Consider the following 22,843-nt stretch of genomic DNA (forward strand, 5'->3'; position numbering starts at 1 on the left):
ATATACAATGGAGAAAAGACAGTCTCTTCAATAACTGGTGCTGGGAAAACTGGACAGCTACATGTAAATGAATGAAATCAGAACACTCCCTAACACCATACACAAAAATAAACTCATAATGGACTAGAGACCTAAATGTAAGACCGGACACTATAAAACTCTTAGAGGAAAACATAGGAAGAACACTCTTTGACATAAATCACAGCAAGATCTTTTTTGATCCACCTCCTAGGGTAATGGAAATCAAAACAAAAATAAACAAATTGGACCTAATGAAACTTCAAAGCAGTTGCAAAGGAAACCATAAACAAGATAAAAAGACAACCCTCACAATGGGAGAAAATATTTGCAAATGAAGCAACTGTCAAAGGATTAATCTCCAAAATTTACAAGCAGTTCATGCAGCTCAATATTAAAAAAACAAACAACCCAATCCAAAAATGGGCGGAAGACCTAAATAGACATTTCTCCAAAGAAGACGTTCAGATGGCAAAGAAGCACATCAAAAGCTGCTCAAGATCACTAATTATTAGAGAAAATGCAAATCAAAACTACAATGAGGTATCACCTCACACCAGTTAGAATGGGCATCATCAGAAAATCTACAAACAACATATGCTGGAGAGGGTGTGGGGAAAAGGGAACCCTCTTGCACTGTTGGTGGGAATGTAAATTGATACAGCCACTATGGAGAACAGTATGGAAGTTCCTTAAAAAACTAAAAATAGAATTACCATATGACCCACGAATCACACTCCTGGGCATATACCCACAGAAAACTATAATTCAAAAGGACACTTGCACCCCAATGTTCACTGCAGCACTATTTACAATTGCCCGGTCATGGAAGCAACCTAAATGCCCATGAACAGACAAATGGATAAAGAAAACGTGGTACATATATAGAACGGAATATTACTCAGCCATAAAAAGGAATGAAATTGGGTCATTTGTAGAGACATGGATCAATCTAGAGACTGTCATACAGAGTGAAGTAAGAAAGAGAAAAACAAATATTGTATATTAACGCATATATGTGGAACTTAGAAAAATGGTAGAAACGAACCGGTCTGCAGGGCAGAAATTGAGAGACAGATGTAGAGAACAAACATATAGACACCAAGGAGGGAAAACGGCACGAGGGTGGTGGTGGTGGTGTGATGAATTGGGAGATTGGGATTGACATATATACATTAATATGGATAAAATGGATAACTAGTGAGAACCTGCTCATTTAGGAAATAAAATTCTGTTTTATAAAATAAAATTCAAAAATTCAAAAAAAAAGACAATTACCCAATAAATCAGAAAATCTACTGTCAAGGGACACACACCTGGTTGGGAGGTATCAGTCCATCCCCTCTTGGCTCGTACACAATAATCCCATCTTGTATTGGGGTCCTTGACAAACTTTCCAATGTCTTTGAATAATGCACAAAAAGACATGTGGCTGGCTCGATAAACAGTGTAGTAGAGGAGGGCAGCCCTCCATAAAAAGGGGTCTTTTCTAAACAGGACACTGTGAATACTTGCCAGTCCTTCCTCTGTGGGATTGTTTGGCTTTAGGTCATGTTTTTTACGGCCAGTCCAACTGTTCCATGGCTGCTGAAGGTTGTTAATACCTCGGAAATAATGTGTGCCTAAGGACAAGAAAAGGCACATGAAAAGTAAGAAATGCCATTCTTATTTTAATTCTTCTCCAAAAAAAGATTCTACCAACAGTTCTAAAACGAAATTGATGTGTACCTACAAATCAAAAGAAAGCAGAAAATGATCTGACACTAATGCCCTTTGCTTTGAAGGAGTACACAGCCTTCAGAAGGATTACATGTCTCATTAGAAGAGGTATAACTTTTACAGCAATTTATTTTCTTTTTAAGAGTCGAATTATAGACTTGATATTTGAAAAGAATCTTAGAGATCACTTAATTCAATTCCCTCAGTTGAAGATGGGGGAACTGAAATCCAGAGGAGTTAAATGACTCTCCAAGCTTAATACAGCTATACGGTACCCTAAAAAATCTAATTTGAAATGAGACATTAATATCTTAGCTTTAGTTCAAGTGACACCTAACAATTTCATTACTTTTTGCCAAATATTACTAAGAAAAAATGCATTATAAACAAACAAGTCCTTGAAGTAATTTCTGCTATTACAACTGAATAAATGGAGAAGGGTTGCCCCCTACCTATTTCATGCCTCAGCATTCCTTCCAGCCAATGCTCACGTGCGGTGCAAACATTGATGGTCAGTGTTGGACATCCATTTACTACTGTCATCGAAGCTCGGGAAAGCAGGTCCTCAGTGAGGTGAACTACAATCTAAAGAGCAAGAGTTAAAAAATATATATATATAAAAGACAAAACGTAGAAGGCAGGGAGTGAAAGTTTTCACAGAAAACAATGGACCCATAAATTAACACCTTTTTCTTTTGTTTACACCATCTTGAATCTCCCCGAAACCAAGAAGATGAAATGCAGACCCTTGGAATTTTGAGCCTTTGGTAACTCAGGAACCTTTACTGGATTGAAAGAAAAGTAGACAGCTGTGCAGAGGAAGACACAGAGAACTGAAATTGTGCCTCTGCAGTGCTCTCAAATGTAGTCCCCCGGGCTGGAATAATGCAAAGGGAGGTACAGGAGCCAGAGTCCTGGTCACTGCTGGGCCAAAGCTTATTTTGAGACTGAACACTAGGAACTGGACATTAATAAGAGAAGTCACTGTGCCAAATCTCTTCATTAATAATTTTCATAAGCCAATTCACATAATCCTACAAGCTATACAAAAATGGTAGTAATAAAAAAGGAAAAACAGAAAAAAACTGAACATTAACAATTCAATGCAATAAAAACTTAGACTTATATTTAGTAAGAAATCTGGGTGACTTATTTAATGACTAAAATAGTGCTGGGAAAACAAAACCTGCAGAAAAAACAAACACGTGGCAGTGACTGAGAGTTCAAATGCTCAAATTGTCATGCTTACTCATGATTCATACCTCACCCATGCAGCCTTCTTTCATCATGTATTTCCTAACATGACTCCAGATTCGAGTTTTAGATAGCAGGCTACCACCGGTGGCCTGTTCAAATTTTTCATAGCTTCCATACTTTTGTAAAGTCAGTTCCATAATATTGATGGACTGTAAAAGAAACAGAGATAATGAAAGTAAACAGCCTCCTATTATTTCGACATGAGTAATGACCTAGTTATATTCTTATTTATCATGACCTGTTCTGTGCTTACCGATTTCCAAATCAAATTGCAGCTACGGTAACATATTTTTCTAATCCTAAACAGCTTTCACTTATTTTCATATATTTTTACAAACACCTGTGTATGTACTTACTTCTTAACACAGAATGAAGGCTCAAGCACTACACAACTGTCAACATCTAACAGGCTGAGAAGCTAAGGCAGAGTTCTCAGTTTCTCTTGGCTTCTCTAAGACCATCTGGTGGTTTTTCAGGAGAACTCAGAAGGTATGTCTCCAGACTAATTACTAGAATGTAATTACCATTTGGATAAAGAAAAAAATTCCCAATTTTTAAGCACATACAGAAGAATCAACCATTCCTTTGTGATGATCCTATAGAACCTGATGTTTTCCTGGGCTACTTAGTCTTTGGCAGAAACACAGTCTCAACATTACTAAAAAACACTCTTATCTTTCATTCTGGGCAGGGTACTATCTAACTTTTCATTCTTCATAAATTTTCATATCAAAAGAATATGAAAGTTGAGATCTTTTCCTCTAAGTACAAATATACAAAAAGGAAGACTAAAAAAACTGGTAACAAATCACAGATCATCAATATCTATGGGAAAGCCACAAAAAAAGGAAAACATAAGGAAGGAAAATGCTATTCAAAGGTCTTTTGGGAAAAAGCTAGAAAATTCAAATATATCTTATATGAATGGTGACAGAAGCTAGAAAATTCAGATACCTGATATTATATTAAGCCTATGCTTTTTATCTGTTGTCAGACTAGTAAAGAGATTAAAAGTACAAGCTCTAGAGTCAGACTGACATCCTGGCTCTGCCACCTTCTGGTTGTGTGACTCTGGGCAAGTCACTAAACTTGTTACCAAGCCTCCTCATTAGTAAATGGGGATAACAACAATAATGTCTACGGCATGGTTTTGTTGAGAAAATTTAGCCAAACTTTGTAAAGCACAGTGTCAGACATAAGTAGTCAATACATGTCAATTATTACATCATCATCACCAGTATGTTACCATTCTTTATAAATACCACTGTAGATGACATGCCCAACACAAAAACTACAGTAAAACTCATGTGCTACAAGTTATAAGTAGATATATATATCCCCACAGGAAAAATATATATTACTAATAAACTAGGAGTGAATCATAAACTTATCATAACAAGAAATGGCTTCAACAAGTTTGCCTGGCTTGCATTCCCAAAGTTGCTATTAAAAGCCTTGATATTCAAAATGTGGTCGAAAAGCCAGCAGCATTGGCACTGGCATTGTCCTGGAAGCTGGCTTCAAATTTGGAATTTTGCCTGCCTCCAAGCTACATGCATACTGAATCAGAATCTGCATTTTAACAAGATTCCCCAGGTGATTCACCTGCACAGTAGAAAGCCAGAAGGATCTCAGAGAATGGGAACACAGCAAATACCCCAGAGGCTAATTTATTTATATGACAACTAGGATAATTAAAAGAACAAGTTAGCACATAATTAAAAGCCCATTTAGCAGATTAGCTAAGGTATTTGCATACACCAGTCTAATGGTCACTAGTCATCAATATATCAGAGTTAGAAGAATCTGAGAAATTTTGCCTTAATTCCATAAGAGACAGAAGTGGTACCTTCTATACTGAACTTATAATTAGACTTAAAAAAAGTTAAAGAAATTTTTTATTATAACTTGTGTGTATAGGTTTTTAAAAGTATGTACTTAACTTAGGATAAAACTAGCTTTTCTAGCATATGCTTACTCAGTAGGATAATGTGGTTATCTGGTTACTAATTATTATAAGTCTGGAAATTTTGGAAAAACTTAAATACAGGTGACCCTTGTTATCATCAATAAATGGTACTTAGTAGAAGGCTATTAAGTATTCACACTCATGATAAGTATTTGTTCATATTCATAACAGGGAACAAAGATTTGATTGAAAATTTACCCTGAAAAAGTACCCTATAAGATTAAAAAAAATTACCTTGGCAGTTTAACAACACTGAGGCAACCTCTATACCTATCAAATAATTATTAGATAATCAAAGAATGAATAAAAATAGTGGGAGTTTTTTTTGGAGGGGATGTAATTTTTCTATCAAAATGATATGCAATAGCACATCATTTTCCATTGCGTGACTTACATGGCACCATCATGGCAGCAATCCTTCATGAGAGCTACATGGATGTTCCCAAAAGCTTATCTTAATATGTCATGTACAGTCATTCTTCACTGAAGTGCCCATCCTGCTGTCATCTCTAGATATTTTTCTTTATTAGTTTTTCAACTGGTCCAACCTAGACAAATTTGTCAGTGACCACACAGATCTCCAGTATCCTTCACTGACTTCCCAATCCATCTGCATTAAATAGACCTCAGCACAGAGAGAGAGACAGTGGTTGGATAGGTGAATAAATTCAAGTTTTAAGAGAGAAGTCAGGAATGTTCAGTGGTTACTTCATCAGTGAACATTTTTGTGTTACAACAATTTCTGCTTCCTTATGCAACCTCTTGCAGGCCACAAAAATTTTTACAAGTATGATCTCAATTTTGGGGGAAAAAAAGGCAATAAGCAATTTAAAAAAGGCACAAGGAAGCCTGGAAGGATATACCCAAAGGCTACATGATATCATGTTCATGTTTGAGAAGGGATAATGTGTTGCACTGATGTTTAATTATTTGCACTATACAGAAGTTTTCAAAATGGTTTACAATATGCAAAGGAAAAAGTCATTTTTTCCAGCTTCACTGAGGTATGATTGACAAATAAAAATTGTATATATTTAGGTTCTACAATCAGGTGTTTAAGGTGTACAATGCGATGACTTGTGTATACACTATGAAATGATTACTACAATCAAGTTAATTTACAAATCCATCACCTCATATAGTTACATTTTTTTAATGTGGTGGGAACATCTAAGATCTTAGCAAATTTCAAGTATACAATATACTATTATTACCTATAATCATCACGCTATATATTAGATACCCAGAACTTATTATTCAGTTTATAACTGAAAGTTGGTACCCTTTGACCCCCATCTCCTTACAAGTTTTTGTTTGTTTTTTTACAGGAAAAAAGAGTCCATCCTCTCCCCCTAGAGCTCAGAGAATCAATATCTGTATCACTTTAAGAATCAAGCTTTCACACACCTCCGCATGGTTAACACTTTTAAGAGGCAATAAATTTTATGTCAGATCTCTCTTCTCCATTAATATCATCATTTAAGTTAATCAGAAAACTACATCTCCCAATATTACTTGGTGCGAGATTCAAACAAGCAGCAGCTTGATAATTTTTTTTTTTTTGTGGTATGCGGGCCTCTTACTGCTGTGGCCTCTCCTGTTGCGGAGCACAGTCTCCGGACGCGCAGGCTCAGCGGCCATGGCTCACGGGCCCAGCTGCTCCGCGGCATGTGGGATCCTCCCGGACCGGGGCACGAACCCGTGTCCCCTGCATCGGCAGGTGGACTCTCAACCACTGCGCCACCAGGGAAGCCCGCAGCTTGATAGTTTTACTCTAATCATCACTTTTTTTTTGGCTGTGCCTTGCATCTTGTGGGATCCTAGTTCCCTGACCAGGGCTTGAAGCCGGGCCCTTGGCAGTGAAAGCCCAGAGTCCCAACAACTGACCTCCAGGGAATTCCCCAATCATCACTTTCAATTTGCCATCCAGCATATCCCTTTCTTATCTTCAAATAAACCTTAACCAATTTAACTTCCAAAAACGTTCAAGTATTAAAAGAAAAAAAAAGTCCATTTCAAGTTAATTTAACCCAATTTAAAACATAAATCACATATCCAATTAAAGCTCTTTCCCCTCCCCTAAGCAGAGCCTGGCCTGAGGCCTGAAGAACCTTCACTGGGAAAACAAGGCATAATCAGTGATTTGATTCCTTCTCATCTCTCCCCTATTTTCACAGCCTCTCTTTCCCTTCAGTATATTGACAGCTGGGAGGAAGGAACGAACAATTCCCATATAACTGGTTCAGCTGTGGTCCTCCTCCTTTGACTCTAATGCTGGGGCAGGCCTATTATAGCAGGTGCCTCCACTGCACAGCTTACTGACTAGCCTCCTTCCCACAGAATCTATGCAAGAAGCTCCCCTGGAGTGGACAACTACCAAAACTATTTCTATGAAATTTAAAAGCACAAGAGGAACAACCTAAAGATTTAACTTAATCTAATTACTGTATACCCATTGCATGAAATGAAATATATGCAGTCAGTTAAAATAATGCTGACAAAAAAGAAACGCTGACAGCTTTTAACAGCATGAAAAAATATAGACATGTAAACAAAAGTATGCTAACTCAACCATCAACATTAGGCATGAAACAAGGAAAACACACTAAAATGTATTTTTCTTTTTTTTTCTTGAAGTATCATTGATTTACAATGTTGTGTCAGTTTCCAGTGTACAGCAAAGTGATCCAGTTACACATACATATCTATTTTTTTTCAGATTCTTTTCCCTTATATGTTATTACAAAATATTGAGTATAGTTCCCTGTGCTATACAGTATGTCCTTGTTAGTTATCTATTTTATACACAGCAGGGAAAACGCACTAAAATGTTAAAAGTCGTGACCTAGAGGTGGTGGAATTATAATAATTATTCTCTTCTCCATACTCTTCTAAGTTTCTGCACTAAACACATATTTCTTTTACAACTGGAAAATATAAAACTGTTTAAGTACCCTCTACTTTGGAATCTCCAGGCCTTTCTTTTCACTATCTAGTTACCTTCTCCCACTTCCCAGTTAGTCATTGATATACCTTCTCCAGAGTAATTGTATTTAAAAAGGAAACACATGAAAATATTTAAAAATTCAAAAAATATCTTCTATGGTAGATTTTTAGGCAGAGCAGATTGCTGGTAGACAGAACTGGTATGGCTCACATTCCTGAGGTCTACTCGAGCAAGCAGCCACTTCCCTCATCCATGTGGAAATCTAGCCCCAATTTATCCATCAACATCAAATATATTCTCTGCTTCCTTCCATTTCTAAGAATAACAAATATAAACAGTAAGCGATGCAACATAACAGTTTCGCTAATCAGTTTTAAAACTCCTGGAACCAGAACATCTTAATATATACCTATCCTACTGTCCAGGTCTTGGATCCCTAGTCTGCATGAATCTGACTTTGCACTTTTCCATTTTCCTAATTATCCAACTCCTCCATCACTATGTTAGAAAATCGTATAATATAATCTACTTTTGAGTTCCATAAGAACAGTTATCAGGTGGGATAATGTTTCTTGCTGAAAATGGATTGAAACAGGCTACCAAACATACTTTTACCTTTTTAAAAACATTGGACAAAAAAGATTACATATTTTTGCTAAATTATGAATCAATATATTATCTCTGCTCACAAATCAATCATTCCTAAATCCTTCCTTTTTATAAGAGAATATTTTAAAGCTTTGTATATCTTACAGGCATCAAAACAAATTGATTTTCAGAGAACTCAAACCTGAAGCACAGAGGAAATAAATGCAAAATGAGCAGTTGTTCAGTGTGAATGAAATGGTCTTATCTCTCTCCAGATCTGGATGTCACACATAATGCTACACAAAACAGAACATCAGCATTCTTCACAATGTTACTGCCAGCTCATGACTTCGAAGCATTCTTATTTTCTTCTATTAAAACAAGAGGAATCAAATTATTTTCAATAAATGGTGCTGGGACAACTGGATACAAATAAAATAATAAAATTGTACCTCTACCACATATCATATACAAAAAATTAACTGAAAATGGATCAAAGACCTAAATGTAAGAGCTAAAGCTATATAACTTGTAGAAGAAAGCAGAGGCATACATTTTCATGACCTTGGATTAGGCAGTGCTTTCCTAGATTTGTACACTAAAGGTACAAATAACAAAATAGGTAAGTTGGATTTCATCCAAATTAAAAACTTTTATGCTTCAAAGGACACCATCAAGAAAGTGAAAAGACAACCCACAGAACAGGAGGAAATGTCTGCAAATTTCATACCTGAAAAGCGACATATCTAAAATATATAGAGAACTCCAACTCAATAATAAAAACACAAATAATCCAATTAAAATATGGGCAAAAGATCCAAATAGTTTTCCAAAGAAGATATACAAATGGCCAATAAGCACATGAAAAGATGCTCAACATCATTAGTCATCAGAGAAATGCAAGTCAAAACCACGAGATACCACTTCATACCCACTAGGATGGCTATAAAAACAAGAGTTGACAAAAAAAAAAAAAAAAAAAGAGTTGGTAACAATGTGGAGAAACTGGAACTCATATATGGCTGGTGGGAATGTAAAATGATGCAGTCACTTTGGAAAAGAGTCTTCCTCAAAAGGTTAGACACAGAATTCCCATATGATGCACTACTATATGATCTATGATCTCCTACCATATGACCAACTACCACATGATCTACTACTAGGTATATACCCAAGATACCTAAAAACATGTCCACACAAAAATCTGTACACAAATGTTCATAGCAGCATTGTTCATAATAGCCAAAAAGTGGAAACAACCCAAATGTCTATCAACTGGTGAATGGATAAATAAAATCTAAAATATACATACATGGAATATTATTCAACAATAAAAAGCACTGATACATGCTACTATATGGATTAATCTTGAAAACATGCTAAAAGAAGCTAGTCACAATGCACCACATATCATATGACTCCATTTATATGAAATGTCCAGAACAGAAAAATCCAGAGAGAGATAAAGTATCAATAGATTGATGGTTGTCTAGGGCTGGAACGGGGTGGGGCTGGGGGTGAGTCACTTGTAATGAATACAGGGTTTCCTTTTGGGGATGATGAAATTCCTCAAATCTGATAGCAGTAATGATTGCATAATCCTAAATATATTGACAATCATTTAACTGTACACTTTAGATGGGTGAACTACATGGCATGTGAATTATATCCTCATAAAGCCATCATTTAAAAAAGCAATAGTAATCAAACAGCACAGTGTAATATTTAAACCACCAATTCAGAAAAGGAAAAATCTTGATATAAAACCTACAGCATTGTCTTGTATGATATAACAAACTTTCTGAAAAATCTCAACACTGTTTAGTAATCTACTTTTGGTTTACTTGCTGATTCTGTTTGCTGTTCAGCAATTTGGAAATCTGACCATCAATCACAAGCCACTTCACAGTCATGTGCTAAAAACCTATTTCCCTTTTCAAACGCAGTTTTCACTCAATGAAAAACTATATACAATAGGGACACTAATACGATATGAGTCTGGGTGATACTGTGGAAAGACTAGAAGTCAAAAGATCTGGTTTTACGTTGGTGCCCTACCTTTTACTGACTGTGTGATCTTAGGTATGTCATTTTACCTTTCTCAGGTTTAGTTTCTTCAGTGGCAAAGTGGAGATGAAAATCTTTGTGCTACTTACCTCACAGGGTTGGTGTGAGGATGAAATCAGAGATAGAGACAGAGAGTAAAAGACGACGGGCGGGTGGCGGGGGAGAAAGAGAAAAAGAGAAACTATGAATGTGTTTTATAGTCTGTTTCCCAAATGACTGTATGTAGTATTTAAGGTAATTGATTTGACCTCTATTGAATCCCAACCCTCTCCTTCATTCCTCTCATTTTTAGTAAATTCTAATATCTAGAACTCTGACCCTCTTCACACCCCAAATACTGAATAACCCCTAGATCACACAGTCCTTTTCTTTAAGCCAGTGTTTTCCAAACTGTTTTTTTTTTTTTTTGGAAAAGTGGTTGACGAGATATTATTTTTAAAAAGGTCCCATGGCCAAATGTGTTTGGACTAAACAAAGTTAAACAAGACTCTTTTAAGCCTTTATTATGATACTACATGTGGTGAATATAACAGTTTGTGTTTTCTACCTTATATGGTCATCTTTTTCTCATGCAGTATTCCTCAGAACAGTTTGAAAATGCTTACTTCAGACAAGGATGAGGTAACACACACGTTCTGGTACTTTGAGATTCTCAGAATGAAATAAAATACTCAAAATATTGAATGAATTTTTCAATGGTGGCTATTTCTTCTTGGTAGCAAACTAGGTATATAAAGATTTCGATTACTCAATCAGGTCTTTAGGCCTCCATTTAAGGTACTGTAGCCACAAAATGATAGGACACTGGAGCAGTCGTTACACACCCAAATACCTTCAGCTGCAAGCAGTAACCTCTCTGTAAAGCTACTGAGTATATGACATCCGGGAGAGGAAACAGAAGAGCATCCTTATATACCAATGTTTTAAAAAACACTGAGCTGACCCCCCACCCCCCAAAAAAGAGATGTGCAAGCTGAACTTGACCCTTGAACCACAAATTTGGATCCACTGTTTGCAGACTACTTCAATAAATTTCTAGCATACCATTAATAAGGATCATTCATTCACTCATCTCTATGGTTACCTTCTCTGTGCCAATCACTGCTTTTATTTATATATTTTAGAATCTAAGTTCCTGTCTGACCGTTAGACAGTGATTACATTGAAATTAACATAATTTAATAATACTCTGTTGGATATATGAATAAAGTGTTGTGAAAACATAGAGAAGGGTAAACTGAAGTGGGGGCACAGAGGAAATAGACGGCATTCCAGGTAAAAGGGGATAATATTGTCAAAAGCATACACAAAACAAAGAAAATGAAAACACAGTTCCTATACCTCCAGCCTAGGAACCAGGAGACTCATTCATTTAGTGCTAGGAACTCTGCTAGATTCTGGGAACAGTTGAAAAACATAAAATACACTTTTATAAAAGAGGTTAGTCTAATGGTAAAGGCAAAAAAATAAACTTAAGGATGATAACAGTGTGATAAATGTCATGATAGATAATTTGCACAAGATGCTGTGGGAGTATAGAGTTGACACTGGAAACCTGAGCATGACCCAGATCATGAAAGATGAAAGGCCTGTAGGCCATGATAAAGATTTTGGACTTTATCCTGAATTATGAGGAGCCCTAAAATTTTTCAGGAAGGAAAGTGACACAATCAGATTTGTACCTTAGACACTGACAGCAATGTGGAGAGCAGGAGAAACTGAAGCAAAAACACTTTTGCCAGTAATTCAGTTTTCTATAAGACAGACTGCAAACTATGACCAGATTATAATAAAGAGAAAAATGTTTCAATAAATTATATTCTACATATGCAGAACCTAGGAAATAGATTCAAGAAATTGAGTCTGCCTTCAATGACGGAACAAATGAAAGAACACAGTGGGACAAAGAAAAATGTCACTTGTAGCCGTCCCCCCATTCCCTTTTCCCTCTTCTGCACATTTGTGTCATCAGGGTTGGGGGTAGTTTGGATGTATACAATGATAAGTGGGAAAGTGATAGGGTAACTGCTACCAGGAGAAGATAGTCATAAATAGCTTAGTACTGGCAAACTCTTTTTTCACTACCTACAAGGAAGAAGCAGACATTCAAACTGTTTTGGAGGAAAAACCCTGTTAAGATAAGAACCTGAGAGTGCACGTTAGGCAAGTTTTCAAAGGCAAATCAATGAAGTATTGTTTCAAAGAGTCATCAAGGTCATACCTTCTTCCAAGGACATACAATCTGATTGGGGTGTTTCCATCTCTGACTGTAAGAAAATCCTCCTTGCTATTAGGTTAAGAAATGACCTCACTTCTCCAGTTTAAGACACACAACTACTATGGATGTACTAAACTCAAAATAATTTTATAGCTTTAATGTATCTGGGAAAAGTCTGTGATCTGCTAAGCAAAAAATCAAGTCACCTAGGGAGAGGTATAGTTTAAAGAAGGCTTGCTTTTCCCTCCCCTTCACTGTTTGGACAACTTGAGGTCTACCAAGACAAAATACCTTCAGTACTAGTACAATTAAAACTTAGCCTTGGACTTCCCTGGTGGCACAGTGGTTAAGAATCTGCCTGCCAATGCAGGGAACACGGGTTTGAGCCCTGGTCTGGGAAGATCCCACATGCCGCGAAGCAACTAAGCCCGTGCGCCACAACTATTGAGCCTGCGCTCTAGAGCTTGCGAGCCATAACTACTGAGCCCACATGCCACAACTACTGAAGCCTGTGCGCCTAGAGCCCATGCTCCGCAACAAGAGAAGCGCCCGCTAGCCGCAACTAGAGAAAGCTCGTGCAGAGCAAGGAAGACCCAATGCAGCAAAGAATAAATAAATAAATAAAACTTAGCCTTAAAGAAATTTTATATCAAGACATACTATCAGTGAAGGTATCTGATTTCCAATTGTGTTATTTCTATCAAAAAAGGAAAATGAACACTTGTCTTGCTTTAGAATACAACGTGATTTTATGTATTTATTATGCATGCATTTTAATATAACAATGAACTACCTATTCCATTTTCACTATCAACTCTAAAACCAAGACATTATTTTCTGAGGACCACATTTAAAAGTCTTTATGTTATGCTATTATTGGCCTCAATAAGACAGAGCTTATGTTTAATAGATCTGGTCAGAGGTGGCAAACTGGCAACCCAAGGGATGAATGTGGCCCACAAACAGGTTTTCATTGGTCTGAACAACCTTTGTTTGAATTATCTGTCAACATTTACAAATTAGAAGACCTGGTATAAAATTCAGGTTACCTACCTTCTCTTAAAAATTCTGAGGGTATGATAACACTAGACCCAAACTGTAGCCTAAGTTAGATAACTGCTGGTTTTTAGTTTCCTACTGTGCCCAGCCAGCTCCCTGCAATCATTTATGATCCCTGCTCAAATCCTACAGGTATGTCACCCTTGAGATACCCTAGCTGTATAAAGTTTGCTAACTAGGAAGAAAATCAGAATTTCCTAACATAATAAAGTTGGCCCAACTTGGTACTTACTTTGAATATCTGAACTCTATAAATGAAAATGCAATGCTATGCCACAGAATGTTATGCATTACGTTGTTTCAATGCAGGAAAAAAGTTGACATTAGAGTTCTTTTCTCTAAATACCTCTGAGATTTTACAATAACTCTATCAAGTACCTTTGATAGCATGGGCCATTAACTTCCGTTCAGTAATAAAGAAATTTAGGATACTCTAATTACATAAGCAGAACAGTTTTTTTAGTTAAGTAGATGTAGGATATCTTAACATCAAGTAATATCCTAATTCTTAAATAATATGGTTATGATGGAAATGGCCTTTTTGAGAGACATCAAATATCTTTAAAAAACGAACTTTTTCTTGCATCTTGCTTTCCAACTATACTGTTTCACTTGTGGACATATCTTTTTATAAGAAATCAAGTTTACGATACTCAAATCTTTATTAAGACAATATGCTTGCATTTGGTAAAATTATGACTTTTTATGTCTCCAAGCCATTGGAACCCTTGCTTGCTCTGAGTCATATAGCGCTCCTGATGACTACTCTTCTTCCCAGAAGGTGCCTTGTCTGTGCTTTCCCCTTAAGATGCTACTGGACTTTTGGTGACAAGAGTTAATTTTACAAACCAATAATGTTAATGTGTAATACCTTAGTACTAAGTTACAGTTTCTCACATTGGGGAAGAATAGACAGGTTGCCAGAGAGTCCATAAGCAATTTATATTTTTCTATATTAGAATAAAGATACATTGAGAAGTTTAATGTGACAGTCACATGAATTTAAGATAAAACATTTTTTTGCTCACACCCTGATTTCCTTGGTTATTCTTTACATTTCAGCTGTTAGGTTACTGTCTTAGTAACCTTAGTTTGAAAAGTATATACCTGAATTGTCAAGGTCAATATACACTGTAGAAAGAACTGCATTGAAATGGATTTTTTCCACTAGGTTTTGTAGTTAGAGAAACAAGTTTCACTTAATTTGGAAAGTTAATTTTAACAAACCAAAATGTCTGCCAATTACGTTGAGTTAATAAAGCACTGATGTCTGAAGTAAAAGAACTTTCAGTTAACACAGCTGGCAGAAACTCTGAGCTTTTCTGTGATTAACATGTAACGTGGAAGGTTAGCTAAATGTTTTTACAAAATACATGACAACTGGATACATAATATGACATGAAATGGAATCTTGATTTGATTAGCCACAGTATTTTGGGGCCTAGAACTTAGAGAGATGTGTGTGGTCCTAGAAAGGGCTCTCAAGGATCATTTAGTCTATTTCCCTCAATATATATATAGGGAAAATGAAGCAGACACTGTGCAATGATTACATGAGTACATAGCATGGGGGCAAAAATAAAAATAGAAACAGACATTCTGTAACATAGCGTGCAAGGGAAACCTCAGAGATCGAGTCTATCTCTCTCCTATAGAGCAAGAGTCCTAAAAATCAATCATAAGTCAAAGAATATTTTTAAAAGAAGGCAATTCTTGAATTTCTTAATTACATTTACAAGTCTAACAAACCTCTTATTTAAGACAGTAATTCTTACAAACAGCTATAAGACCCATTTCTCTATTGGCTAAGAGGGTTATATTTCAAGATATTGTAAAGATTAACAAGAACATCTTTAAGGAGTGCTTTGATATGCTAAGATGGAAAGATGAAAAAGGTATTTTACTGTATGTTTTTGACATCAATATTTTCACAGATATATCTGCACATTTCTTCTAGTAACTACAAGTCTAACATCTGTTCTTCTTCACACTACCATTCCTCAATACTTAATCCCCCACCTTTCCTAACCGCATCTTTTCCTCCAGAGGTTACAATATAAGATGCCTGGAACCAAATAAAAGATTTCAAAAAGCTTTCTGCTTTATAAATCACTTCAGTGGATTATTTTTCACTTAGATGGTGGACTTTAAACATCACTTCCTTCTACAATCTCCATTTCATGCCACTGTTTGTGGCTTTTGTTATTGCTGTGTTTCCTACTTACTATGGCTGGTACAGCATTGCCACACCAGGAAAGCTAAGATGACTGCCCTGATGAGAACCATTTGATAGGGAGGGAACCGGGAATAATCTTTCCATTTTAGCTAATTCATACAAATATTTCCTTCCATTAATATGGGTAATCAAAAACTGTATTTGCAAATAACTATTTTGAAAAATATAAAGTCTTAGGAACAGGAAAACAATGGGTACACTACTTCACTGAAGAAATTTTTGAAAGCTCTTTTTAATTATTTTGTTTCAGTTGAAAATACCTAATTTTAATCTTAACCCTCTTGTCAATACTTGGTTGTGTATACTCCACCTGAAACAGAAAGGAAATAGATGAAATGCAATGACGAGGACAGTGGTCAACAGAGAAAAGGTATATATTGCGGGAGCTGTAATGGAAGGGATGTTTCTGCTTTGTTCCCTGGCAGAGTCAGAGGGGCATGAAGAGAGAAATTAGCCACCTACAACGTTGTGGACAGCCTTTTTGGGGCATCCTTATATTTGCTTCTTTCAAATATTTACTCAGTTTACAGACTAGGCACCCAGTTTTAACTTTGCTACTCTTCCTAAGACACTAAATAACTATGTACTATGAGTTGAGATTGAAGCTGTAGCTGAAAGATAAGGATGGGTGCCTGAACAGGAAGAAGGTAAATACGCTTGTCTTAAAGCTTCCAAAAGACAGTAATTAATAATCACTGTTTCATAGGTGTATCACAAAGAGCAAAAAAAAAAATCTTCCAAGTCCCTATAATCAGCTTCTACCAAAGGCATCCTTGCCAGCTAAGTGAGGCTCTTTTGACCTGGTACCCTTTGAGTGCAGGGGGTGCACTGGGGTTAGAAAAGCCTGGTTGAAACCATTTTGTGAAACAGTGGTAAGCTGGAGTCCGGCCATGCTGTCTTGTCAGAGCTGACTGAATTTTTATTAATTTGCATGACAGTGATGTTACATTGCTTGAAACTGGTCCTGGTGGAAGTATATATATTTATACCACGGAAATGGAGAGCTAGTTTGCCAACATACCTTTGTGTGGAAGACAATAGAGTGCTTGAGAAAGACTCCTGGTTCTGCACCTTAAGATCCAAGTCAAGAAAGTGACTGCACGTCTCTAGATACTACTAGTATTGTACCTCATAATAGGTGAAAAGTACACAGCATACAGAGTAACAAGCAAATATTAAGCACTCTATTAATGTTAGTTATAATTTTTCATATATAGATAGTTCATGTGACTTTGTCCTTAAATTTCAAAGCAATTTTAATGTTATAACAAAGGCGCAAGGGTCCTGAAAAAAAGGCAGTGTGAACAATGTCATAATAAAACAAGTATGCTTTTTTTGTTCATTCTTTCCCAGCTACCCTCCATGCAACATTTCTAACTTAGCATACATTTAATTTATTTGAACTTCTAAGACAAATATCATACAACTAAAAAGTATTAGAGGAGTACTGTATTATAATGCCAAAGAAGAACCCCATGCTTATGGTAAACATCAACTCTATTGTATGAATGTGAGCCCCAGGCTCAATTTGTGAATGGCACCTCTTGGAATGGTGCAACACAATGGCCCTTTACAAAGCTGTAAGAAGCCAGACCTTGTAACTGATCAGGAATCTCAAACTGACTACTAATACAGTCCATGGAGATGTTTTATTTGGACAGTACAGAGTTTTTTCTTCTAAAATCTGAAGGTAAATGCCTTTAAAAAAATCAACTTAAGCCCACCACTCCCCATTTCTGATATCCAGGAAAGTCTGGAGGAAACAAGCAGCAGCTTCAAAAGAGTCTTCTCACAATGAAGTCACAGAATGCAATTAACTTCTCCAGCAACTGAGTTGTAAGAACACGTAAAGATTTGTCTACCAAGGAAACTTATTACACACTCACTGCCCAAGGTTTTTATTATCAGCTGGTCACATAAGCACCCCTATGCCTAGCACATTCTAAAATTCCAGACTCCCTAAAGGAAAAGAAGTATTTAACATAAAACATACTGTTTGCACAATTTAGGCACAGCAAGCTACTCTTATCACTTAGGGAAAGTTTTATTTCAGTGTAGGAAACTGTTTACCAGTCAAGTTCCCAGACGCCAGGCTCAGGTTAATCTTGCAAGCAGGCCTTTCTAAGGATGGCAGTCTCAGGCTTGTTCTGTTAACTCCTTCTGCACCCCTTTACCTTTTCTTCCCTGACAGCCAGAGGGGTAGCCTCAGCCCAGGGTCTCTACCCAACACAGCAAAGTCTTCCTTCTCTCCCCATTTACCAATCACTAATGATCCCCACTGCTCCAGTTTTGTTAACAAATAAGAACATAATTCAAACTTTACCTTATCGAGCCAAACAAAAGTTGACTTATTTCCCATGTGTTATTAAATATCACTCTACTAATCAGGGCTTCCAGTTAGCAGGATCCTATAGCCATAATCTACAACGAGACACGATTCCAGCTAGAGGTGGAAAATCAGTCATTTAAACTACCATTGGCTTTATCCATAAATACGTAATTTCCATTTGACTGTTGGAAATACTGCCAAGGACTCCCAACACTGCCCTGAAGACCCTTCTCATCTCTCACTTCCAATCTTGTTCAACAATGTGCTGGGTCTAAGACCATACGGATTTTATATCTAGGTTTCCCAGGGTGGTCAGCCACAGAGAAGTAAGGCAGAAAGTGTACTGGCTGCCAGTTGACTGCTCAAATGTGCCACTAAGGATTTACTTCTGACCCACGAGTGAGCAGGCACCTGACGCTGGACAGCTTTCAGCATTCTCTCATCCTAGATCCCTTCTTCAGCATCCAGGAAGCACTGCACTCTTTCCTGCATAGGTCCACAACCTCAGAAAACAGACATTTTCAGTTTCTGTCCCAAGGGTTGGGGAGCTGAGGCCCACCATGGCTGCCAGCAAGAGGCTAAGCAGGGTTCAGCAGGCTCCACCTGGAGTTATATTCAAGTCCTGCAGCCCATGCTAGATGCTCTGAACCACCTAAAGGGCTTAAGTGCCTCCTGAGGAAACTACTGCCCGGACCAGAAAAAACTGAGTCCTGGAACTCCTTGACATTGACAGGGCAATCAATTAGGAATGACCAGAACCTGAGCACTACCTTAGTTCCACTATGGTAGACTTATCTCTGCATGGATTTAGCATTGTTCTGCCTATCTGTACACTAAAGAGGACCGCGGTCACTCTCCAACAACAGTATAGATTGCCTGCCTTGGAAAGATCCAGATCGTGAAACTTGAGAGACTGTCAGCTAGGGATTGGCAAGGCCTCAAGGGTGGAGGCCAGAGACAAATGGGCTACTCAGCCATCCTGGCCCCTCTGTGTGCATTTCTGAATCCTGAAACCAGCCCTGAAGCTGCTGCTTTAGCTTCACAGCTGGGGAGGGGAAGGATGTATCATGTCAGAATTCATTCAGATGCTAAGTAGGAACTTAAGCATATTTTATGGGGGTCTTGTTCCGATAAATCTCCCTTATTTGATTAAAGTGGTTTGAAAAGTACATTTGGCATTTGCTGCAATCATTCTCCCAAATGGTAGCATTTGAAGTACCAGCCAGCTAGGATTGCTGGTGCTGTTTAGAAGCCTCAAACAACCCAAGCGTAAGAAGCTGGAATTGGGTTAAAATAAAGATTGTAGAGCCAGAAACCAAGCACTGTCAATTCTCAATCTCTGGAGCTGCTGATGCTTCCTAACTCCCATCCAAGAAAATGAAAGAGCATTCATTTTGACCTAATGGTGGGAAATCCCTTTCCCAACTGGTAGGGCTTGCAGTAGGACTCCAAATTAAAGAAATCTGGTAAAGAAATCTCAGCTGTCTCTTTCAGCATTAAGGGGGAAAAAAACAAATAGGATTTTTATAATTACCATAAATTTTAAGTGAGTGAAAGCCCTATTCAATCAATTGCAATTTCCACACCAAAAAAAGAAAAAAAATCATAAAATCACTGCCAAAATAATAGCTGACCTTTTTATTAGTGTTTAGCACAATTTCATATTTCAATAAAAAGGGAATGTAATACACACTACTATATATAAAATAGATAACTAATAAGGACCTACTGTATAGCACAGGGAACTCTACTCAATACTCTGTAATGACCTATATGGGAAAAGAATCTAAAAAGGAGTGTATATATGTATATGTATAACTGACTCACTTTGCTGTACACCTGAAATGAACACAACATTGTCAATCAACTATACTCCAATTAAAAAAAAGGGGGGGTGTACCTTCAAAAAAATAGCAGCAGTAGAAAAGGCTTTTTCTAACAAAGGAAAATAAATAGCAAGATTAAAATTGTTTTAATCTTAGAATAAGCTTTACATAATGGCTTTAAAAGACTGGTCAGATTCCATGTAATTTATAACAAACAATAAAAAATTTGCTGGCTGCAAGTCCAAAGAACTTGCACTGCAGCAAAATGCTAAAATAGGGCATTTGCCAAAGGCAAATGGAATCACGCAGCTTCACCTAGCCTACAGATTTTCAATCACTGACAAAGCCAAGTTGAACCTAATGCATTATAAAAACCTGTACAAAATTAATTTAACCAAATGTAGTCTGCTTTTATGATCTCAACTCTGTGCCCAGAAGGTAAACATCAGCCAACTTCCCCTCAAATAAAGTGGATTTTTTTTTTAGAAGATGTTGGGGGTAGGAGTTTTTATTAATTAATTAATTTATTTTTGCTGTGTTGGGTCTTCGTTTCTGTGCGAGGGCTTTCTCTAGTTGTGGCAAGCGGGGGCCTCTCACTATCGCGGCCTCTCTTGTTGCGGAGCACAAGCTCCAGACGCGCAGGCTCAGTAGTTGTGGCTCACGGGCCTACTTGCTCTGCGGCATGTGGGATCTTCCCAGACCAGGGCTCGAACCCGTGTCCCCTGCACTAGCAGGCAGATTCTCAACCACTGTGCCACCAGGGAAGCCCAATAAAGTGGATTTTGAAGTTTATTAAGACCTTAACACACAAAACTGTGTGCTAAGTATCTAAACTGAGCAATTTGGAAAGTGTTGCTTATATCATCCACATCGTGATTTGCTACACTTGAAGATAATTTTTAAAATTCCATTATTTTCTTCTTTAAATGAGTACTTATATATTTGATGATTATTAAAAATTTCAGTAAAGCATTAAAAAGTTCTTTGGCAAGTATCAAGCCTAGTCCCCAAAATGCCTTTAGGGGCCTAAGCAAGCTGAGAATGTAATATAACAGGGAGAACCAGAGATACTGCATGCTCCATCTAACGCATTCAAAATCAAAAAGAAAACAAACACTTGTCTGTGGGCTGACGAATGGGCCATAAGTTTGTAACTGCCAAATGAAAGCTTGGAACCAGAATCTGAAGCTTTTTCCTAATATAGTTGCTTCCTAACACAACGTCTATATAATAGATTCTTTTATAGATTCTGCTTAGTGCAAAGTAGTTTACATATGAACTGTGACACTCACCTGGAGATTTCTTGTCACATATTTACATGTCCTGGATGGGAGTTAACTATAAATAATTGGAATATTTTAAAACAACTTGTTTTGGCTTTCTATACGATGGCAAATAATTGTTTTCATTACATAAAATGAAATACTGCTACTGAAGTAGCATTTTACCTGCTTAAGGAACCGGTCAGTTGCGTTGCTGTGCTTGGCTAACACACTTGGCAGAGAAGGATTAGCATATTCAAACTGAGGATTGTAGGTATAGTCAGACTTAAAGAATCTCACTTTTTCTTTCTCCAAGTTGGTGGGCTTTATAGCACTCAGTATACAAAATTTCTTTCCAGAAAAGTCATCTCCTTTTTCAAAACTTCTAGACAGCTGAGGCTGCGGCTTTGGCTTTGGAAGAGTGGAGAAATGGCGTCGCTTGACCTTTCTTTCATTTTTGGGTTTAGGTGGCAGTACTGTGCTGTTTCCTGTAACAGAGATATCATGTGTAAACTTTACAGGACTTGACACTGAACTAGTGACAAAAACAGCAGGCTGCCTTTCTAGGCAGTACCAAGTATCACTGCTCATCACAGGCACTGGGGCTTTCATCTTGCGAAGATCTTTACTACGTGAAGAGCTAGATTTGCTGGGTTTTCTACATCTTTTGGAGTAGGTGGAGGAAGACTGTTTTGGTGAATGATGCTTTTTCTCCTCTTTGCTCTGTAGTAGGACATTGTAACTACTGGTTCCAGTTGTGAAAATGTCCTTTAGTATTCCAGGAGATAAATGTGAAATGCTTCCTTTGCTGCCAATAATCAAGGACTCTTCTGCATTTAGAATAGACTTCTTAGCAAGTTCTTGCTCAGGCCAGTGAAGCTTTTCTGTGTTAATAAACAAAATCAAAACAAAAGAAATAACAAAAGATACCAGATGAAGCAAATTGCTTATTATGTGAAAAGTATTCTGAAGGTTCTGTAAACTTTATAATTTTGCAACAATTTTTAGAAAAGACATTTTTAATATTAAAAGACTATATTACTAAACTTTGGTCAAGCTAGACACGGTCACTTCTGTAAGAATGAACATATGCTAAATTATCTATAAAAATCCTCAGCTTCAAACCATTTAGATGACCAAAGTCTAATCTAGATGTGAGATAATATACATAAATAATCTGAACACTCAACTCTACCAAGAATGTGGATTTCGTAGAAAGGATATAGTTTAATAGTATTACCAATATCAAAGTAAAATCCAAGGCATTTTCAAAGCCAATACAATCTTGAAATCTGACACTATATATAAAGGTAGCCATCAGTAAAAGAAGGACAACACTGTCTTACAT

The 22,843-nt window shown here is 37.0% G+C and overlaps 1 protein-coding gene across 3 annotated transcripts in view; it reads right to left on the reverse strand.

Annotated features, from left to right (window-relative positions):
- Positions 1 to 22,405, reverse strand: part of KIAA0895 (KIAA0895 ortholog) — a 50,173-nt gene extending 27,768 nt beyond the window's left edge. Inside the window, exons 1-5 of one of the 3 annotated variants that reach the window (XM_029232895.1) lie at positions 21,682 to 21,734; positions 8,701 to 8,869; positions 3,000 to 3,143; positions 2,190 to 2,322; positions 1,335 to 1,640 (exon numbers count right to left, since the gene is read on the reverse strand). In XM_029232895.1, the coding sequence (XP_029088728.1) occupies positions 1,335 to 1,640; positions 2,190 to 2,322; positions 3,000 to 3,131 (571 nt within the window). In that variant the 5' untranslated portion in view covers positions 3,132 to 3,143; positions 8,701 to 8,869; positions 21,682 to 21,734. Of the gene's footprint in view, positions 1 to 1,334; positions 1,641 to 2,189; positions 2,323 to 2,999; positions 3,144 to 5,357; positions 5,622 to 8,700; positions 8,870 to 21,681 lie in introns of those variants that run through there. The other 2 variants (XM_029232894.1, XM_029232896.1) reach the window with 2 other exon arrangements.
- Positions 22,406 to 22,843: the final 438 nt, after the last annotated feature.

The sequence above is a fragment of the Monodon monoceros genome, unplaced genomic scaffold (genome assembly GCF_005190385.1).
Source record: "Monodon monoceros isolate NGI ecotype Baffin Bay Population unplaced genomic scaffold, NGI_Narwhal_1 Super_Scaffold_2, whole genome shotgun sequence".
NCBI lineage: Eukaryota > Metazoa > Chordata > Mammalia > Artiodactyla > Monodontidae > Monodon > Monodon monoceros.